The sequence below is a fragment of the Semicossyphus pulcher genome, unplaced genomic scaffold (genome assembly GCF_022749685.1).
Source record: "Semicossyphus pulcher isolate SPU_LCO1_2020_fin unplaced genomic scaffold, fSemPul1.0.p SCAF_8, whole genome shotgun sequence".
Lineage (NCBI taxonomy): Eukaryota > Metazoa > Chordata > Actinopteri > Labriformes > Labridae > Semicossyphus > Semicossyphus pulcher.
Window position 1 is genome coordinate 23,897,590 of NW_027211759.1, and position 19,002 is coordinate 23,916,591.

Below are 19,002 nucleotides of genomic sequence, written 5' to 3' on the forward strand. Positions count from 1 at the left end.
TGTTGACACAAAGCTACATCAACAGTGTCTTTCTAGGTGATGTTTGTGTAGTTCTCTGATTAATGGCTTTTGCTTAATTGATTTTCCACTTTGTTTCAGCATATACTCACATGTATCTACTTCAGATGTCATCACAGCTGATAAAGACTATTGTGTGCTGTTTAACTGAGTTTGGACGCTTTGTTTGGCCCTTTGTTTACCCAGGGCAGGTTAGGCCAGGATATGTTTCTTTTTGTCTTTCCAGCTCACTGCCAGTAAAAATAACTTCTTTTTCTCCTCCTGCTCTGTTTAAATATACAGTATGTTCTGTAAATGTTAGACAGTGGCAGACTAATATCCTCTTGCTTTCTCTCTCCTCCCTCCAGCCCACCGGCTACATGGAGACGTCATTGTCCTACAGCTCCATAGAGGACCTGCAGCTCCTGTCATGGGACAACGCGCCCAAGTACTGTGTCCAGCTCAGCTTCCCTGGCGGCACTGTGCTGCTGCAGGTAATCCTTCACATAGTGACCTCACACCTAATAAGTAGAGATGTTCTGATACCATTTTTCCTTTTCTGATACTTGAGTATTACATCCATACCGCTCTGATACTAGTGCAATTAAAAAATATACATACAACTGGTGGAAAAACACAGATTGCTGACATTTTGACAACTTAAAATTATTTCACACTCTCTGCTAGCACTACACTGATGTTGTTTGTTATTATAACACAATAATTTACCTGTAACCAGTGGATTTTTTGGGGCTTATCAGCGTATCCGACTGGGGCATTGACTGGCATACTTGTCGACATTTGATACCGCATTTTAGGCAGAATCGGGTGCCAATACCAACTGGTGTCTGTATCCGTATCAGAAGAACACTACTAATATGTTTTATTTTACTGTTACAGTTTGGAATAACACTGGCTTGTAATAAATAAGTAAAATTGAAATAAAGCAGTTACGTACCTTTACATAAATGTAGGCTAGCTAGGTGGCTAACACAGCTGTTTCTATGTAGTAAGCTTATTTTGTTTGCAGTAACAATGGCTACACGCAAGATAGACAACTGTTGAAAGGTTCAGTTTACACACTCAAACGACAACTGTGGTGGAGTTTGATTCCTCAACAGGGATGATTAGAGAACATTATTATATTGCGTAAAAAAAAATCAGTTTTGCAATGGCTTATCTGGACTGCGTCCTAATCCAGGGGCTGAATCCTTCAAAGAGCGTATTTGAAGGCCGACTGTGTCACAGCGGACACATTCATTGTACGCCAATTCAAACGAGTGGCCGGGGAATACACTTTAAAAGTTTTTGGTTTCAACTCAACCGAATAACTAGTGCTACACATGTTTAAAAAAACAAAAGGGCCCTTGAAACAAATTATCTCTAAAAAAAATAGGTTAAGTTACGTGACGTTTGTTATGCTAGCTAGTTAACCCCGCTAGTTACCTGTTGCTAGGCGACGGGAGTGGCATTTGGTGACGGAAGGTTATGGGTGGGAACATCCGGTGATGCAAACAGGAAATCCTCTGTAGACCAGACCGTTTCATTTCAGCTCGGCTTTAACGGTCTACACAGGCTATGAATGGCACATCCTCCATAGACCACGTCCGTTAAAGGCTGCAGCCCTGAACTGAGACACAGCTCTGGTCTACTATAAATGTCTGTCTTTTTGAAGGTAGATAATGTTTTCTGTATGGATGGTGAGTGCTGAATATCGCCTGACTCACATTGAAAAATCACATGCACTATTTTATTTTTGCTATACAGCTTTGGTAATGGAAAGCACTTAAATTATTTCTGTTCCTTTCATTTTTTGAGAAGTGTTCTTTTTTTTTATCAGCTGAATTATTTTGAAGGCACAGAAGTAGCCTATCAATAACTGTAGGCTAGGGTACCAACATTTCATCACTTTAACTTTTTAACTTATTATTTCCTGATTTTAATCCTAAATGTATTTTTGCCCCATTCTGTTTAGTTATATTAAATCAAAACACAACAACAATATATATAACAAACAACATATACATCAAACAAATAACAACAAGAGAAGGGTATCAGATTATGAATCTGACCAACCTCTTTCAGTTTTATGTTTGCATAGGTATAGAAACCAACTAATTCCACCCCTTTTAATTATCTGTTCACAATTTACATGTCAGAGAATACTAGAAGAGCAATTCAAAAGACTTAAAATAAATAAGAAAATAAAGAATACAGCTTTAATTTACCTAACTGTCATTATAAATGACATAGAATGGCTACTTGACTTAATACTGTATATGCAGCCTAACTGCACTGTCCTGTTAAACTTAAAACAACATTAAAACATTCAACACTTTATCAACAAGCTATAAAGATGTTTAAGCTAGCAAACAGTATTTCACAAACATAAACGTGTGTTAGCATTCCATTGGAGTCGTTTTCGTGTGCACCAGATAAATGTTTAATTCATGCTCCTTTTCACTCTGCTTTGGTCTCCACCATTGAAAACAAGTTACTGAAATAAGAAATCCTCCACTCTCTGATCAAGCTAGTCGCTAACTTCTACTCTCTGCTGTTTAGTGCTGGACAGGTAGCAATAGCGTATACACAGCTTGTGTTCAGAGAATTGCAGCCTATGTTAGATTTTATTTATTCAACTACATGGGGTAGTTAGTGTTATGCAAATCCAGAGTTGAAAAATAATATCCTTTAGCTAATAGCATCTTAAAGTTTTTAGCCTTTGTAGCATGGAGCGGCAAGCAAAAGCCTCCGAGTTGCTTAGTCTGTAGGCTGTAATGTTTTAGACTCCACCTTACATTGCAAATCCTATGAACTCTAAAAAGACTGCTCTGATTTCCTGGGAAAAAACTTTTCTTTTCACATTAACCAGAGCATTTCAATGAGCACATCTGGTATTGTTACCTATTAGCCCAATTACCTTTGATACACAATTCAACCCATTATGGGTGTTGGGGGTCAACAGTGTATACCCTGATCCTCAGCTGTGTTTGCTTATGCCTGCTGCCAGCTGTTTGGACGTCTGCCAGGCACCGGGTGTTATCAACAAACCGAGATCAGGCAGCGTTCCTGTGTGAGTCTTGGAGAAGTGGAAAACTTGGTGTAGATTTTAAGCAGGGAATGAACATGTGAAATGTATCTAAATGTCATGGAAAACTGAGGATGGTGCAGATTTACAGATATAGAAATCATTGCTTATTGTGATGTCTTTGTAGGAGTATAATCAAAAGCCTAACATCCCTACAATTTGTTAAACCTAAGCTTTAAAATAATCTAAGTTAGTACACCATAATCACAGGTGCAAGTATTAAAAAAAAGTATTAAAAAAAGTAAAAAAAATTGACATGTTTCTTCATAAAATTTTGCCCAACAAACACATAAAAGACGAACGTTGTTTGTGATCGTACATGTAATGAATGCATGTCAGATTATCATTACTGATCCCCATTTAAATATCTGTATCACTTAGTTTTAATTAAAATTGACCATATCATGAATCAAATCCAGAGTCAGGAGCTGTACAGGTCTTACAATGGTGTTATTGACGTCAGTAAACTCTGACTGTTTGCTTACAGAAGTGACTCTGTAGGTCTATGTTACTCATAAGGGCAGATCCTTCTTAAGTGGTGAAATAATGACGTGTTAGCAGGAGGTGTAGCATCTTTTTAAACAGACTAAAATGATGAGTCAGTTTCAGGAAATAATGACACAATAAAAGTTTCCTGTAGGAATATTACCCAGTTAAAGTTTTGAAAGTATAGCACAGAAATGAATCTCTTATTTGCTCTTTTATTCAAGACCGTACGTACAGTCCTGAACACACTGTTCCTTTTCACACCACCTCTTCCTCTTAATACACGTCACACCTAGACTTGTTTGACATTGAAGCCATCACACTTTGTTTTTCTGGTCGTCAATTATTTTACTGTTAACAAACATTGGAACAGGTAGTAAAAAGTGCAAACAAACAGGAAGCAGATGGAAGAATGGCAGCATTACTTCTGGTCTGGTCTCTGGTCTGTGTATTAAAGACAAAGCTCCCTCTGCAGCCGGTGCCATTTCAGTTTACAACATACTACATGTGTGGTGCAGAAGAATTTCATATTCTAAATAATTAACAAATAAGCTCAGGTTATTTGTTTTTGTGTGTGTGTGTTTGTATTTTTAATCACGGCATTTGTACCGAGAGCTTTATTATGAGCCAAAGTCTCCACCTCTCCAAAACAATCAGACCTGCAAATTAAAACGGGGGAAATCACTGAACAGAGCAGATCCACTTTGAGAATCTGCTTTTTCACAGGCCTTCTAGTGCTGGTGCTGCTTACTTAAGCTTAAAGTAATAATCTGGAAGATTTTCATTTAAATAAATGTCTGTTAAGTCTCTATCTATCGCTGAATGAGGTAACACAATGGTGATTGAGCCTATGGCCTACTGATGAAAGCCTTTGTGTTTGCAGTATATAGTATTATTACAGACTGGGTGTCTGTGGCGACTTTCGCAAAAAAAAATCACAAGCGGCGCCCAGTTAGTGACGCGTTTTCCATCACCCAGCAGTGGTTGGTCTGCCAGAGAGGGTAGGCGGAGCTAAGCGGCTGCTTTTCCGGTCTCTGCAAGTGTTGCGAGTAAACAGTAATCTACTATGGCTGAACAAAGAAAAGATGGATGACTACAGTTACAACTTAAACAATAAGTGAAAATCTGAATCTCAGTGAACACTGAGAAAATCAAAATCAATCAAATGAGGTGCAGCCTTAAATATTATTGCAGGACTGTTCAAATCTTCTCTGCCTCTGTCAGGGTTTAGTTTTATTACGAGTCAGTGCAGTGAAATCCTTGTGTGTGTGCTTGCTGTGTATTACCTGAGATCACACTTAACAAATCGTTTGTGTGTGTGTGCATGTGTGTGTGTGCGTCTCTCTCTGTGTGTGTGTGTTTTGGCAGGCTGCAAACAGCTACTTAAGGGACCAGTGGTTTCACTCCCTGCAGTGGAAGGTAAGGTTACTGTTTGTCTTAAACTATTAATTGATCTGTTTCATCTGCCTCATTAAAGCATCATGCTGAGGCCTTTACCCCCCATTACCACACACACACACACACACACACACAATCACAGACATACACAGATGTAAAAATGACTGCACACATTGAAGTTTATTGCAGAATGATCATGTGAAACACCAAGAATAGTTTTTTGTTGCGATACAAATCATCTTTGTATGTTACTTTACAGACCTTTATGAGGATCAGACCTCTAAACCCGTCAGTAGAGTCCTGCTGTGCTCACTGAGCTAAATAAAGCTTTACAAGGAAGTATGCCTGAGTGCTACAGTTCTTAGTTACTTCCTATGGTTTACAGGAACACAATGATTCTTTATTTATTTATTTATTTATTTATTTATTCATTCCTTCATTTCATGAAAAATGCACAACATACCACAAAACCGGTACACAAATCCACAATACACATTTCAAATAAAAAAAATCCATGCCCTTCATGTCTGAAAAGGAAAGGAAAGGAAAGGAGCAGAAAGAAGAATATAATTCTTATTATTTATCTGCCCCTTATTAGAACACAATACATCTTAGATGGTCCGTCATTTCCAATAACCTACACCATTATCTACACCCTTGGTTACAACATCATTAAACAAAATAACCTGTAAAGTAAAACAATTACAGGCACAAAAGAAATAAAGTTAAGTTTCATTTGCATATTTTCTAATTTGTCCCTCTTTGTAAATTTTTTTAAACTGAAAGATATTTATACAACCTTTTAAATCCTCCTGTTGAGAATTCCAAAGTTTCACACCAACAACATGAATACACATTAATTCTCAGGCATAATAAAAAGCTTCCAGAAAGCACTGCCCATATATACACAACATTATCATGATAGGAACACAGCTCTGATTCATCACAAACTTTTCCTGTTTCCTGTTATTACTGTGCCAATTTGAATACCTTCCACCTCAAACATAAGAGACTAGAGCGACAGTGGTGGTCATCTTATGGCTTTGCATCGTGTTTCCCTACAGAAAAAAATCTACAAGTACCGTAAGGTCCTAAACAACCCGAGCCGCTGGGACGTGGTGCTGAAGGAGATCCGAGCGCTGGTGGACATGGCTCTGACCTCACCGCTGCAGGACGAGTCCATCCACCAGGCCCCGCTGCACATCATCTCCACCCTGCTGGCTGAGGTAGGGACACACAGACACACACACACATGCACCGTCATGCAAATATTACCTATACGTCTTATGCCTAAGCCCCATAATTGGGTGTCATTGTTTATATTCTTCAATTAGTTATAGTATCTTTACTTTCACAAATTCGGCTGCATGTTTATGGTAAAAGTTAAAACCATCAGAACTCCAGAGCCAAATCTGCTTTGACAGTAGCTATTAATGTTATATAACCTTATTCAATATTATATAAAACCACAGAATCAAAATCAGAATGAGTTTTATTGGTATGTGGACACATACAAGGAATTTGAGGGCCACAGCAAGACAGTTTCCACTATTTGTTACAGTGTTTGCATTTGTTCATGTTCAGTTGAATATATTTCTCTGATAAAAAGTCAGTTTACCTTCAGTGTCCTTTGTTGTGATATAATAACATTTCTATTGACTCTCAGAACGTTTTGGTAACATCTACATGGTCAGTAAGTCAGAATCAGAAATACTTTATCCACTTTAATTATTTATCGCCAGGGGGAAATTCCGACGTTACAGTTGCTCTGACACAGAGAGAAGCATTAACAAATAAAGGAAATATAAATATAGTATGTACAGTATATATACAAAAATAAGAAATAAAGGTAAAATATGAATATAAAAATACTGAGAAATGGGCTCTATGGTGAATGATACAAAGGAACACGCCTGTTTTTCTCTACGCCCAAGATAATACTATAATAATGTAACTTGCTTAGGAAAGGTTTGATGTGGACAACATTTAATTTGGAAGTCTAAAACATCTAAGTACAAATTTCTAAGTAAAAAAACAAACTTCCTGATGCTTTGTCTGAGTTCACAGTAAAATACATTTTTCAGGCGTTTTAAAAAAAAAAATTGTAGTATATTCATCCAGTATCAGACAAAACACATGTAATGACTTTAAATGAGCCAGAGTGAACGTTAAGGTTCTCCTGAATCAAATGATGTATGGCACTTGATGCTGAGTGCTTCAATAGGTCAGAAAAACAATATAAATTAAGGAGAGCCAGGCGCCCCCAAAAACGGTCGAGGTCTATAAGGGTTAATGGTTGCGTCTAATCTAAGTGCTTGTTTTTGCCACTGACAGGCCCAGATTGTTATTCTCAGTGTCTGACATAATTAGCGGCAGGATCCCTACAGAGATAGACCTTTTTGTTAAATAGTAAGATGCTTTTTTTGAAACCAGAAACACCTACAACATCGCTCTCTTTAAAGCCACCAGACTCAACAATTTTACATTGCAGATGCTTGTGCAACGCTGCTTTGGGCAGTTAGTTTGTTTGTGTGATTTTGTGTTGCACAAGAATTGCATTGAATCCAAACTAACCAATTAAACAACCACAAGTCACGCTCTACTCTATATCTCAGTAAATCTGTAAAAGCTTTGAATTATTCAGAGTTTTTAGCCAGTGCTGCAGCGTCTTCTCCTCAGAGGCTCCATAAAGAAAAACATAGAAATAAACCACATAATGATGATAACTACATCATGATTGCTTCATGTAATTGCAGTGCTGACTAATGTCTCTACATCTTATTTGAATGTTTGGACATGTCTTTGTGTTTGCTCTGGTGCTGCAGAGACTTCCTCTCAGGGAACACATGCCAAGTGAAGGTGTTTGGACAGTGTAGATGTGGCACTACGTAGTGACAACCACACCTCTTAACCAAACCGTAGTCTAATCCTACCCTCTTACCTAAACAACACTGATCCTAATCTTCACATTGAACCCTGAATCTTAATTCAAACATAATCCCTGCTACACTTTCCCCTTATTGTGTTCTTGTGAAGATTAATTGTGTTTATATACTCTTTGTTTTTCTCCCTTTTCCCCCCACAGAACTCTAATCTAAGCACTCAGGATCATGAGAACATCATCGTGGTGCGTATGAACTCCACTCTCACTATAAATTGATATCTGATGTCAGGCTGGTTAACGATTAACGCCGCTGAGTTCTCCCTCTTGTTGTTTTGGTCTTTAAACCGGAATAGAATATAGATTCTCCTCCTGTATCTGTTCATGTTACACTTGTGTATTTGTGTGTTTGTGATGTTTCTGTCGATGCCCATATGGCGATGTTGTGGTTTAAGAGAAGAGTTCAATGCTGAGTGAGGCTGTGATGTTTGTGTAGCTCACCTGTGGGCTGTTTTTACAACACTCCTGCACCTGACAGCCAACAGCTACACTGCTGGCTCCCAGCCAGGGTAAATAAGAGATACGATATGGAAATATTCTGCTAACTATGTGTGTGTTTATGCGTGTGTATTCAGGCCATTGCTCCTCTCCTGGAAAACAACCACCCACCTCCTGACCTGTGTGAGTTCTTCTGTAAGGTGAGTCATGCCTCTGCAGTCTTAAACAGAGCAGCAGTGAACTCATAGTTTCTGTAGTAGAGACAAATAATCCCACACATTTACATGTGCTTCCTGTTTGTGTGTGTTGCAGCACTGTCGGGAGCGGCCTCGGTCGATGGTTGTGATTGAAGTTTTTACTCCTGTGGTCCAGAGAATCCTCAAACATAACATGGTGAGAACTGCTGCTCAGAGTGGTTATTATAGGGATGAAAATAAGGTATCAAGTCCTATTTAATGATGGTCCCACGCTGCCACTCTCCTCTTTCTGTGCCCCTTTGTTTCAGAGCACCGCTGTTTCTACCCTCTGCGCATCTAAACTGCGCAGACGAGATCCCGTGTGTACAGTCTGACTCTCAGTTAGTTTTAAGTTCGATAGTGATGAAGGCACAGGAGCTTTAAGCTTTGTTGTCTGCTAGTTTCACAGCGGTTACGCTCTAAACAACAAGCTTACACGTCTACACCTCCGTACAACCCCGCAGGAAGATACAGGGTTTTGTTTTAATAAGCCATCGTCATGCTGCTGCCAGGTGTGTGCGTCCTCAGCACACCTGCAGCTCCTTACAGCACTGAGACACGCGCGCGGACTGTTCTCATTCACAGAACGGCAAGTCCCTTTCACGTCTCATAAACATGTTAAAACTTATGGTGTTACAGTGTTACAGACAGACAGAGAGCAGAGCACAGAGACAGCCATGTCACCGTCATGTTACGTTTTGATTGAGTCCCGACCTGCGGACTGTTGGCTGAGCTCTAGACCTCTGCCCCGCTACAGACAGTCCATAGATCGTCCAAAATGCCCCAAACAGAGCAGAATAATAAGAATAGAAACACAGACGAAGGGCAGATCCTCTGCAGATACAGACACCAGCTCACACTTCTCCAGGATTATAATGTTGATTAATAGGGAATATTTAATATGGAAAATCCTGCTCATTAAGCCTTTTATTACTAGCATGAACAGTATCAGTCTGTCAAATGAGCTGGTCTGTGTTTAGTGACTTTGATCTGTAGCAGCACTGAAGGTGGGAAAAACAAGAAAATAATTTTTGGTCCTACTTTTGTGTGTTTTTGTGTTAAACTCACTTATATTTAATTTGATATTTTATTTAAGTGCTATTTAAGCTGCTACAAAAACACTATTTTATTTGAATTTTGTATGTCATGCAAATGTGACAATAACTTCAGATTTGGAATTTTAATAATTTAATTTCAGATACATTTTGAACACATGAGAATGTATCAGCCGATATATCGATTTCTAAATTTTTTTACTCCGAAACATCGGCATCGGTATCGGCCCCAAAAATCCAATATCGGTCGGGCTCTAGTTTATCTCATGCACCCAGACTTGTTTTTTTGAGGGTATTATTTCCAGGTGTAGAGCTGCTGCTAACGCCAGGACACGATTCCTTTCCGTTGTTTTTACGTTTTCTTAGTAAAATTTCCTTTTAATAAAAGCAAATACTAGGAATACAGAGCAATTTAAAACAGACTACCACCTGACTACCAAGGGAGCGGAAGTGCTGTAAAACATTTTTCGTAACCTAGCAACTGTAAGCGCCGGTGAGGCAACCCTTCTTATGGTTGTCCACCTCATTCTTTTGTCAGTGATATCTCAGAATCGCCTGGAAAGCATTTTTTCCTGGATTCCTCTTGGACTGATTAGGTTAGATATTAACTGATTAGATCTTTGTGTTCAAAGGTCAAAGGTCACTGTGATCTCTTGAAACATCTTTGCTGAAACCAAACAAATCATACACTACTAATTTGCCACAATTTCATGTTTCTAAGAGGATAAAATGATGAAGTGATGACATTTTTGACCCAAAAGGTCAAAGGTAAACTTCACTGTGACACCATCATGTCCTGGAAGAACAGTTCTCTGGCCATTTTTCCCATCCTGTTCTTTTGAACGTGATATCTCAATAATTCTGAGAGAATTTTATTACATTTTCTTTACCAGACAAAATTATGCCATCCACGCTCATTTTGTGGACCGTCTGATTTCGCTCAACTCCTGAGTACAACAACCACACTACCATAAAATGGCTACGTGGTAATTCTACTTGATAATTGGTGTGAAAATGAAACTAGTAGAAGAAGAAATACATCCGGTACGTCTGATTAATCTGATCCCAGCTCTTAAAATGCTAAATAGAAACTGTTGATCAGACAGGGTTTGATCCTCACAAGTGACCTGCTGGCCTTTAATCTGTCCTAAAAGTTGTGACTTTCGAATTTTCTTTCACCTTACTGAAACAAATAGAAATGGAAAAATGTTACATTTCTGGTTGTGATCTGCTTTTCTTCTTCACTTTGGTTTCCACGTTTGTAAATTTGTGCTTTTTTTTTTCTTCTGCAGGATTTTGGAAAGTGTCCTCGACTGCGTCTCTTCACTCAGGAGTACATCCTGGCTCTCAACGAGCTCAACGCTGGGATGGAGGTCGTCAAGAAGTTTGTTCACAGGTTAGAAACTGTCATTCCACATTGTTTAGATGTAGACGTGTAATCAAGAGTCAGTAGTGAACCTTGAAGATGTAGTTGGGATCAGCGTCTCTAACCTGCACGTTTGTGTGTTGCAGCATGCACGGGCCGACCGGGCAGTGCCCACACCCTCGTGTCCTGCCAAACCTGGTGGCTGTGTGTCTCGCTGCCATTTACTCCTGTTACGAGGAGTTCATCAACAGGTCAGCCCCACACACACACACACACACACACACACACACTGGGCCACAATATTCACAATATTCAGCTATTGTGGCAGACAATGTGATGGAAATCTGGAGCTGGGAAGATGTTTTAGGAGACTCTCATGCAGAAGAACAATTATTTTCATGGTTAATGGATCAATTGTTTGTCTATAAAAAACCCAAAAATGTGAAAAACGCACGTCAAATGTGCCAGAGCCCAAAGTGACAACTTCAAATTATTTATTTTTGTCCAACACACAGTCCCAAACCCAATAACTCTTATTTTACTGTCATATCCCAACATTTAAGAGGCTCTTTGAACAACATCTAGGATTTTATTTTCGTTGATTGATTTATTTACGTCATGGTACAACAGAGACACCAGAAAAATAAGCAGTTTTCCATCTCCAAAAGACAATGAGAGCATGTTTGCGTTCTAATAACCTCATTCCAGTGATTTATGTCTTAATGGTCTTGTTTCTGGTGTGTTCCATAGGGGCTTTTTGTTGACTGCAGGTATATGATGTAGTCTTTCTTAACTCATTAGCGTAATCTCCTCAGCTTTCTTTGCTCCAGAGACAAACATTCTTAGCTGATTTTTCCAAAACTTCAGCTCACCAAGGAGCCATTGCTGTGGCACCTGGCTCCCAGTGCATCACGCCTCTCTTTCCCTTCTGTCATCACACCTTGTTATTTTTAGGCCTCCTGCTCAGACACTTATTGACATTACCTCTTTTCTTTGACAAACAGTTTTCCTGCACTGAGGTTTCATACGCTGTCACCTTTCCCCCTCTGCAGTCGGGACAACTCCCCCAGCCTGAAGGAGATCAGAAACGGCTGCCAGCAGCAGAACGACCGCAAACCTCCCATGCCGCTCCGCCTGCTGCGCCCGGAGCCTCCCACGCCGCCTCCTGCCACCCTCCTCCCCCTCTCAGCCAACCCCAGTCCTCCTCAGCTGCCTCCCCCCGCCCCCTCAAACCCCACCCCAACCATCCCCATTTCCTCCCCGACACCCTCCCTGCCCCTTTCACCTCCACCATCCGTCGTCAACTCCAGCGAGATCCTGGTGGAGCTGGAGCGCAACAACAACTCAGCCAACGCCAAGCGGAAGGGTGGGCCGTCGGGGGGCGACAGCGAACCCAACCTCATCGACTGTCTGCTGGTCAGCCCGGCCGTCAACACTCTGTCCATCCAGCTGCCGGCGCAGGCTGACCGCGTGCTCGGCTGCTTCGCTCTCATCCTCAAGATGCTGTAAGTTTACACAGAAAGCTGTCACTGCTGCTGAGTGTTCATGGAGCAGTCCAACATTGATGCACTTGTTTAACATGAATCAGTATCCGTTTCAACCCTAAATACAGGAATCCCCCTGCATGTAGCCTTTGTGCTAAGCTAGGCTAAACATGCAGCACATGTACATTAATCTTCCTAATTGAGACTGTTTAACAAATGTAACAAGGCTGTTCCCCAGAATGTCAGATTGGACCTTTAACTGAGCTCTGTCTGGGTTGGTTCTGGTCAGATTTCCTGCTACATTGATTATTTGGCTACACGCTAAAACCACGTTGAATTAATATTGACTTTTATTGTAAGCAATTTGCAAATAAACATGTAGGTACATTTGTTTGCTGAACACACACAAACCACACAGCATGTTACTCGTAGCCTGATTTCAGCACTCCTCCAAGCCAGAGCACTCATGTGGGGCCCAAATGGCAAACCCAACCAAACCAGACAATTTGGTCCTCACTTTCCATGAACCACCAAAATGGGTTAGCCCAGGTAGCTTGGTTAGGGGACTTTGATGGGCTCCTTAAAGAAGCCATAATGTAAGAATGTAGCCCAATTCGGACCCGACTAATTCCCATGTTTGCTTTTTAAGTCCCAATCCGAACTCCACACTTTGCCTAACCATGCCTTTTTGTGGGCTGCCATGTAGGTGGTTGTTGTCTATACCTCTAACTGGAGCATTTTCACATACAGACTTTTAACAGACTGGCTAGAGTATTTCCCAGAATGCTTTGCTGAGGCAGCGAAACATAGAACATGGCCACCGATGTCGGAAAAAAAAGCCCATTGCTTACCAATGTATTACGCGAAAAACGTAGATCCTTGACATGTCTTAGTCTGCAAAGGAATAAGTAATGGGACCATTATAACAAACATTTCAGAAACTTCATATATTTGTGAGTGAAAGTGTTTCCATATCTCTTGTATGAAAGTGACAAGTAGTTTCATGATTCCCGGTTTCGATTTCAAGCCCTTGTCGCTCCGCTCTGAAGAGCCACTCGTGGGTTGAGGACACTCCAAAACTGAGGGTGGGAGGTTGTTGGGATTGGGCCTTAAGTGGATGGTCTGTTGGCTCTGTGCCTATGCCTAGATGAAGCCCACCTAACCCAGGTACTGCCTGGGCTTTTGAATTAAAAGCATAACAATTCACCCAGCATGCACATGCTCTCACAATGAAGACGGCCATCTAAAAGATAGCATAGTTAGCTTACTTAGCCAGAGCACCCGGTGTCTGTCTGAGGTGAGTTTGAACCATCTTCTGGGCTCTTGAGCTCACAGTCAGGAAGATACACAGACCTTACATCAGGCAGATTGAGCCTTTCCCTCTTCTAAAATTAACAGAGGGTTACATGTAAGGCACATTAAGGATTACCTTATTTTGACTCACAAACAGATATGAGACATGGAATCTATTTGCTGCTTTCATAAAGCCTTTTACTCCCAGCCAATTTCATATGAAAGAAATTTCATGTCCCCAGCCCCTGAAGTGTCCTAGTTCGTAATGAGCCGTGTTCAGTGAATGGGTTAAGCAGTCCTTTACAAATGAATGCATGAGCCCTGGTGCTGATTACACACAGTGTGAAAGTGGAGCAGCAGTTACGTGTGAGTCCCTCTGTCCGCCTGTAGGTGCGGTAACCACACAGGATGGCCTAAAAAGCAGCCGTGTCTGCGTTTGTAACATTTGTAACAAAGCCGCTGTTACTTAACTTCCAGTAATGTGATGCTGCTCCAGTTTACGTTAAATTACCGCCGCAGGTCTGCGTCATCTCAGCGCTGCTCGTGTTTCAGCTACCCCTCCGTCTTTTTGTCCTCCAGCCTTACTTATCCAGGCTACACCCTCCTCTTCACATTGTTCTGCTCACTCTCTTCATCTCCGTTTCCTTTTCTCTTCACGTCTCTTTCAGGTCGGACTACGATGACTGGAGACCCGCTCTGGCCAGCCTGCTGCAGCCCATCCCCTTCCCTAAAGAGTGAGTATTCACACACACACATACCTTAGCTCACATGTATATGTAAGGTATAGGTATTTCCTTATTTTAATTTATACAATAATCTCTTATAAAAGCGACTTAAAATCACCCTAAAACTTGGTCTGTTTGGTTTACTGGATAAAACCTCTCCACCTGGCCCTCTCTGACTGTGAAGCTGCCAAAATTGAAACGATAGAAGAGGAGTTTAAGGGAGTATTGATAAACTATAGGATAACTATTTTTACATATTTTGGGGGGCTTAATGACTAATATGCATAAAAAGTTTTGGTGTTGCTATAGATTGCTGCAGCCTGCAGCAGTGAAAAAGCCTGTAATGTCTGTAGTGTTATCCTTGGGGGCAAATGCGCCCTATTAAAGTAGGTCCACTAAAAGTGCTTGTTTCTGTCACTGACAGGCTCAGGTTGTTATTCTTAGTGTCTGATAACATTACAGAAAGGATCCCTACACAGATAAACCTTATTGTGAGAGTAAGATGTGGCTGTGGCTCACGGGTAGAGTCGGCCGTTTCTCAATCGGAAAGTTGGGGGTTCGATCCCTGACTGCTACAGTCACATGTCACAGTGTCCTTGGGCAAGACCCTGAACTTCAAATTGCTCCCAAAGGCATGGCAGTCGGTGTATGAATAGAGATGTGATTGGCACTAAGGCCTTTGCCATCAATGTGTGAGTGAGTGAATGTGACATGTAGTGTAAAAGTACTTTGAGTGGTCAGGAGATTAGAAAAGCGCTATATAAGTGCAGTCCATTTTTAAAACCAGAAACAACCGTTACATCGCTCTCTAAAAGCCACCAGACTCCATTGACAAAAACAGTGATTTAACCTCGCTGAACATCAGAGCGGCTGGTCTACTCTGAGTTTGTTTGTGTCTTTGCGTGTTACACAAATATCGAGTAGAATCCGAGCTAACCATTTAAGTCTCAAACTAAGACTTACTAACTAACTGATCGAGGAAGGAAGAGACTATTGGAGCAAACAGAGAGTTACCAGAAGGCCTCCATCAGAAAATCTGAGTGGTTGAGAGGAGACATAGCAGGTCAATAAGACTCATTTTAGAAGCCATCTAAAGCCTTAATAGTGAGCAATAGAGTTTGGAATGAGTTCTGATTTATAAGTTTTGCTTCGCTTTGTGTATATATCGTACAATATTTAGCTGATAGAAAAACATGTCCTTATCAGTCCCGCCCCATCATGCTCTATATGAATGTGTTTGTGCGATCAGCTGAAAGGTTGTGTCCTGCCGAGTAGAGAGCAGAGAGTCGTCATCAACGTCTGACGAATATCAGCAAAATAATTGATAACAAAACAAATGACGATTAGAAATGTTGGACTTTTGGTTCGGGATTGGAAAGGGTTAGGTGCTTGTTGCTGGGCCTTTGAATTTGTTTCTCTTTCTTAGTAAAAGAAGTCTTGAAAACAAACACAAACACTCAGTCAGGAAACCCGTTGCATAGGCCTCAGCTGGCCTTTAACTTTCCTGTGAACATGCAATACTTTCACAGAGTTACACAATGTCCACGGAGCCTCGGAGGGAAAGCAGCACATTAGCGCAGCAGCAGCAGCTTCAGTCCTCCAACACACAACCACAGGAGTTACTCACATTAAACAGCAGAGATGCTACAGAGTGAGATCTCATCAGATGTCATGGACTCATGTATTATAGAAATTATATGGTTGTTGATGAAAGTGTAAAAGTATATTTGTATGTTTAAGTGGGGAGTTTCAGTGTCTCTTGCTGCTCCAGAAAAATGCAGAACAGTTTTGGTCCCGTCTTAAAACACCAGAGCAGCCACAAACATAATTATACACTGCAACAATGATCATCGTCCCGGTGCCTCACGTCATCCCTCGCACCCCGTCTCTCTCTTCGTGTCTCTGGGGACGTGTACATGTTTCTAGGAGGCTCCCTTTAGGGCCTGGCTGCTGACGTGGATGAGGTACCTCACCACGCCTCCAGGGGGTCGTGACCTGGAGGGGGCGGCCTCTCTCTCCCCAGAGAGCCCGCTTTAATTGGCTATAAGCAGCTGCGAGTCCTATTTGTAATTGACTGTCTGACAAGAGCTTCATTAGCATCGACTGGTAGACGATGTTGTTGTTTCTCCAACACTGGGACACACCTGTAGCTCACCTGCGCCACTGTTGCCCGGTCGATGGCTTCAGGCGTCATTAGGAAAGGCAACAATACTCCCCAGCACCCTGTAGTTGAGGATATAATGAGTCATATCAGCACACTGACACTGTAATGCTCAGATCAGTGAATGCACATACATGTATAAAAACACATTCTGACTTTCTTACCAAAAATAGATAGAAAATTGATCATGTTTGTACCGTACATAGCCTACTGTATGTAGATGTAGCCAGTTGATTAGCTTAGCATAGCATAATGGCTGAAAACAGTGGAAAACAGACAGCTTGGCTCTGTTCAAGGCAACAAAATCGATACTGTTGTTCGCCTAATCTGACAAAAACTGATTTACCAAACTGTTTCCTGGTCGGGAGTTGGTGCCTCCAGCCAAAACTCCTCTGGCAAACTCTGGTAAAAAGGGAAAAAGAATTATTAGGCTATAAAAAGTTATAAAAATAATCAAAACTTTATTTATAGAGCACTTGTAAGACCAAAGTCTCCCTAGAAAGAGAAATGTAATAAAACAGAAAGAATAATAAAACATGAAGGAGAACATGAAGAAGTTGAAATTAAAAGGCAATAAAACAGGAAACACAGATAATATCAAATGTTTTCCAATAAAAGTTCCTTTGAGAACAGACTGACCAGCCCGAAGAAATATTTCTGTCTGAGTCTTTCCAGAGACTCCCATAAGCTCCATCCCCTTTAGTTTCAGCCTGGACTCTGAGAGAGACCAAAGACTGCAGCCTGAGGGGCTCGAACTAAGCGGAGCTTCATAGGGGATTTTTAAATATAATCTGGAGCAAGATCCTGAATGGCCTTATAGTTAATCAAATAGATTAGAAAATACATCCTTAAACAAACAGGGAGCCAATTTAAAGAGGATAAAGCAGGAGTGATGCGATTTTGCCTTTTTGCTCTGGTTCAAAGTCTACTAGCTCATCTTTTGTTCACAATTGTCTGTTTACACTTTGGTCAATATGCATTAAACAAATGACCCTAGATTTGTCCCCTTTAGCGCTCCTGGTTAGTTACTTAGAGCCATGCTAGCTGTTTCCAACTAGTTCCACTCTAATGTATGCTAAGCTAATGCAGCTGAATATAAACACTACAGATGTGAGAGTGCCATCGATCTCCTAGCCAAACTCTTGGCAGGAAGGCAAATGATCTTATTTTCCAAAATATCATGTTATTCCTTTACTTTATAAACTCAAACAATTATACTTTTATAGTTGTGTCTAATAGCGTAAACACCTGAAGATCAAACTACCCCTTTAACATTATCCATTTGTTTCATCTATTTGTTCTGACCTGATTTATATCCATTATGAACACGGTTACCCTCTGACAACTGCTACTTAAGTATCATGATATTTAACAGTATTTAACAGTGCTAAAAGTTCACATGCTCGCGTCCCAATGCCATTATGAGCTCCGCACTCACTCAAAAGCTTATCTGAGCACTGTGACTGTTTCAACTCATATTAAGTAACATTGTGCTGCTGTGTCATCAGCTTAACCAGAACAGAAAATAAAGCTTAAATATAATTGTTTTGTTTTTTGTCATAATTCTTGGCTCCGACTGTTTCTGGCAGTAAATATCTCACATCTGCCTTCCTCTCTCTGCAGGGCCCTTGCACATGCCAAATTCACAAAGTAAGTACATCAAACACAGTTCTTCACAGATTAAGTCTGGTTTAAAAACAACTTTATATTAATGCCTTAATGTCTCTGTTTAAATAGGGAACTGAAATATGTTATTCAGAGGTTTGCAGAGGACCCGAGGCAGGAGGTGAGTGTGTGTTTCTACATATTAACAATGTACCAGCCTGTAGCACCCTATTGGGGGGTCTGTTTTTGAGATGAACTGACAGAAAAATCATCCGTGTGTGTTTCCAGGTCCATTCCTGCCTGCTGAGTGTGCGTTCAGGTAAAGACGGCTGGTTCCAGCTCTACAGTCCAGGGGGCGTGGCCTGTGATGACGATGGAGAGCTGTTTGCCAGTATGGTGAGTGTACGAACACACACACACACTCGCACACACACAGTCAGCATGAATTATTTCTGTGTGCTGCTGTAACACTTGACCCTTCCCTCCTCTTCCTGCAGGTTCATATCTTGATGGGCTCGTGCTATAAGACCAAGAAGTTCCTGCTCTCTCTGGCTGAGAACAAGCTGGGTCCCTGCATGCTGCTGGCCCTGCGTGGAAACCAGACCATGGTGGAGGTTCGTGTGTTACTATTTTTTTCTTCTATCAAGAAATATTGTCTTTTAGTCATGATTTACTTTTCTTTTTCTGCGTTGTGGTTCTTTGTTTTCTGTGAAGCTGCTTATTGACACA

The 19,002-nt window shown here is 41.0% G+C and overlaps 1 protein-coding gene across 2 annotated transcripts in view; it reads left to right on the forward strand.

Moving 5' to 3' along the window:
* Positions 1-19,002, forward strand: part of cmip (c-Maf inducing protein) — a 49,350-nt gene that overhangs the window by 21,349 nt on the left and 8,999 nt on the right. For both annotated transcript variants that reach the window (XM_069687170.1, XM_069687171.1), the window contains exons 2-15: positions 366-491; positions 4,940-4,990; positions 6,034-6,195; positions 8,055-8,096; positions 8,486-8,548; positions 8,661-8,741; positions 10,932-11,035; positions 11,152-11,256; positions 12,058-12,510; positions 14,451-14,516; positions 18,292-18,318; positions 18,406-18,454; positions 18,562-18,669; positions 18,771-18,887. In XM_069687170.1, coding sequence (XP_069543271.1) covers positions 366-491; positions 4,940-4,990; positions 6,034-6,195; positions 8,055-8,096; positions 8,486-8,548; positions 8,661-8,741; positions 10,932-11,035; positions 11,152-11,256; positions 12,058-12,510; positions 14,451-14,516; positions 18,292-18,318; positions 18,406-18,454; positions 18,562-18,669; positions 18,771-18,887 — 1,554 coding nt within the window. The remainder of the gene's footprint in view (positions 1-365; positions 492-4,939; positions 4,991-6,033; positions 6,196-8,054; positions 8,097-8,485; positions 8,549-8,660; positions 8,742-10,931; positions 11,036-11,151; positions 11,257-12,057; positions 12,511-14,450; positions 14,517-18,291; positions 18,319-18,405; positions 18,455-18,561; positions 18,670-18,770; positions 18,888-19,002) is intronic.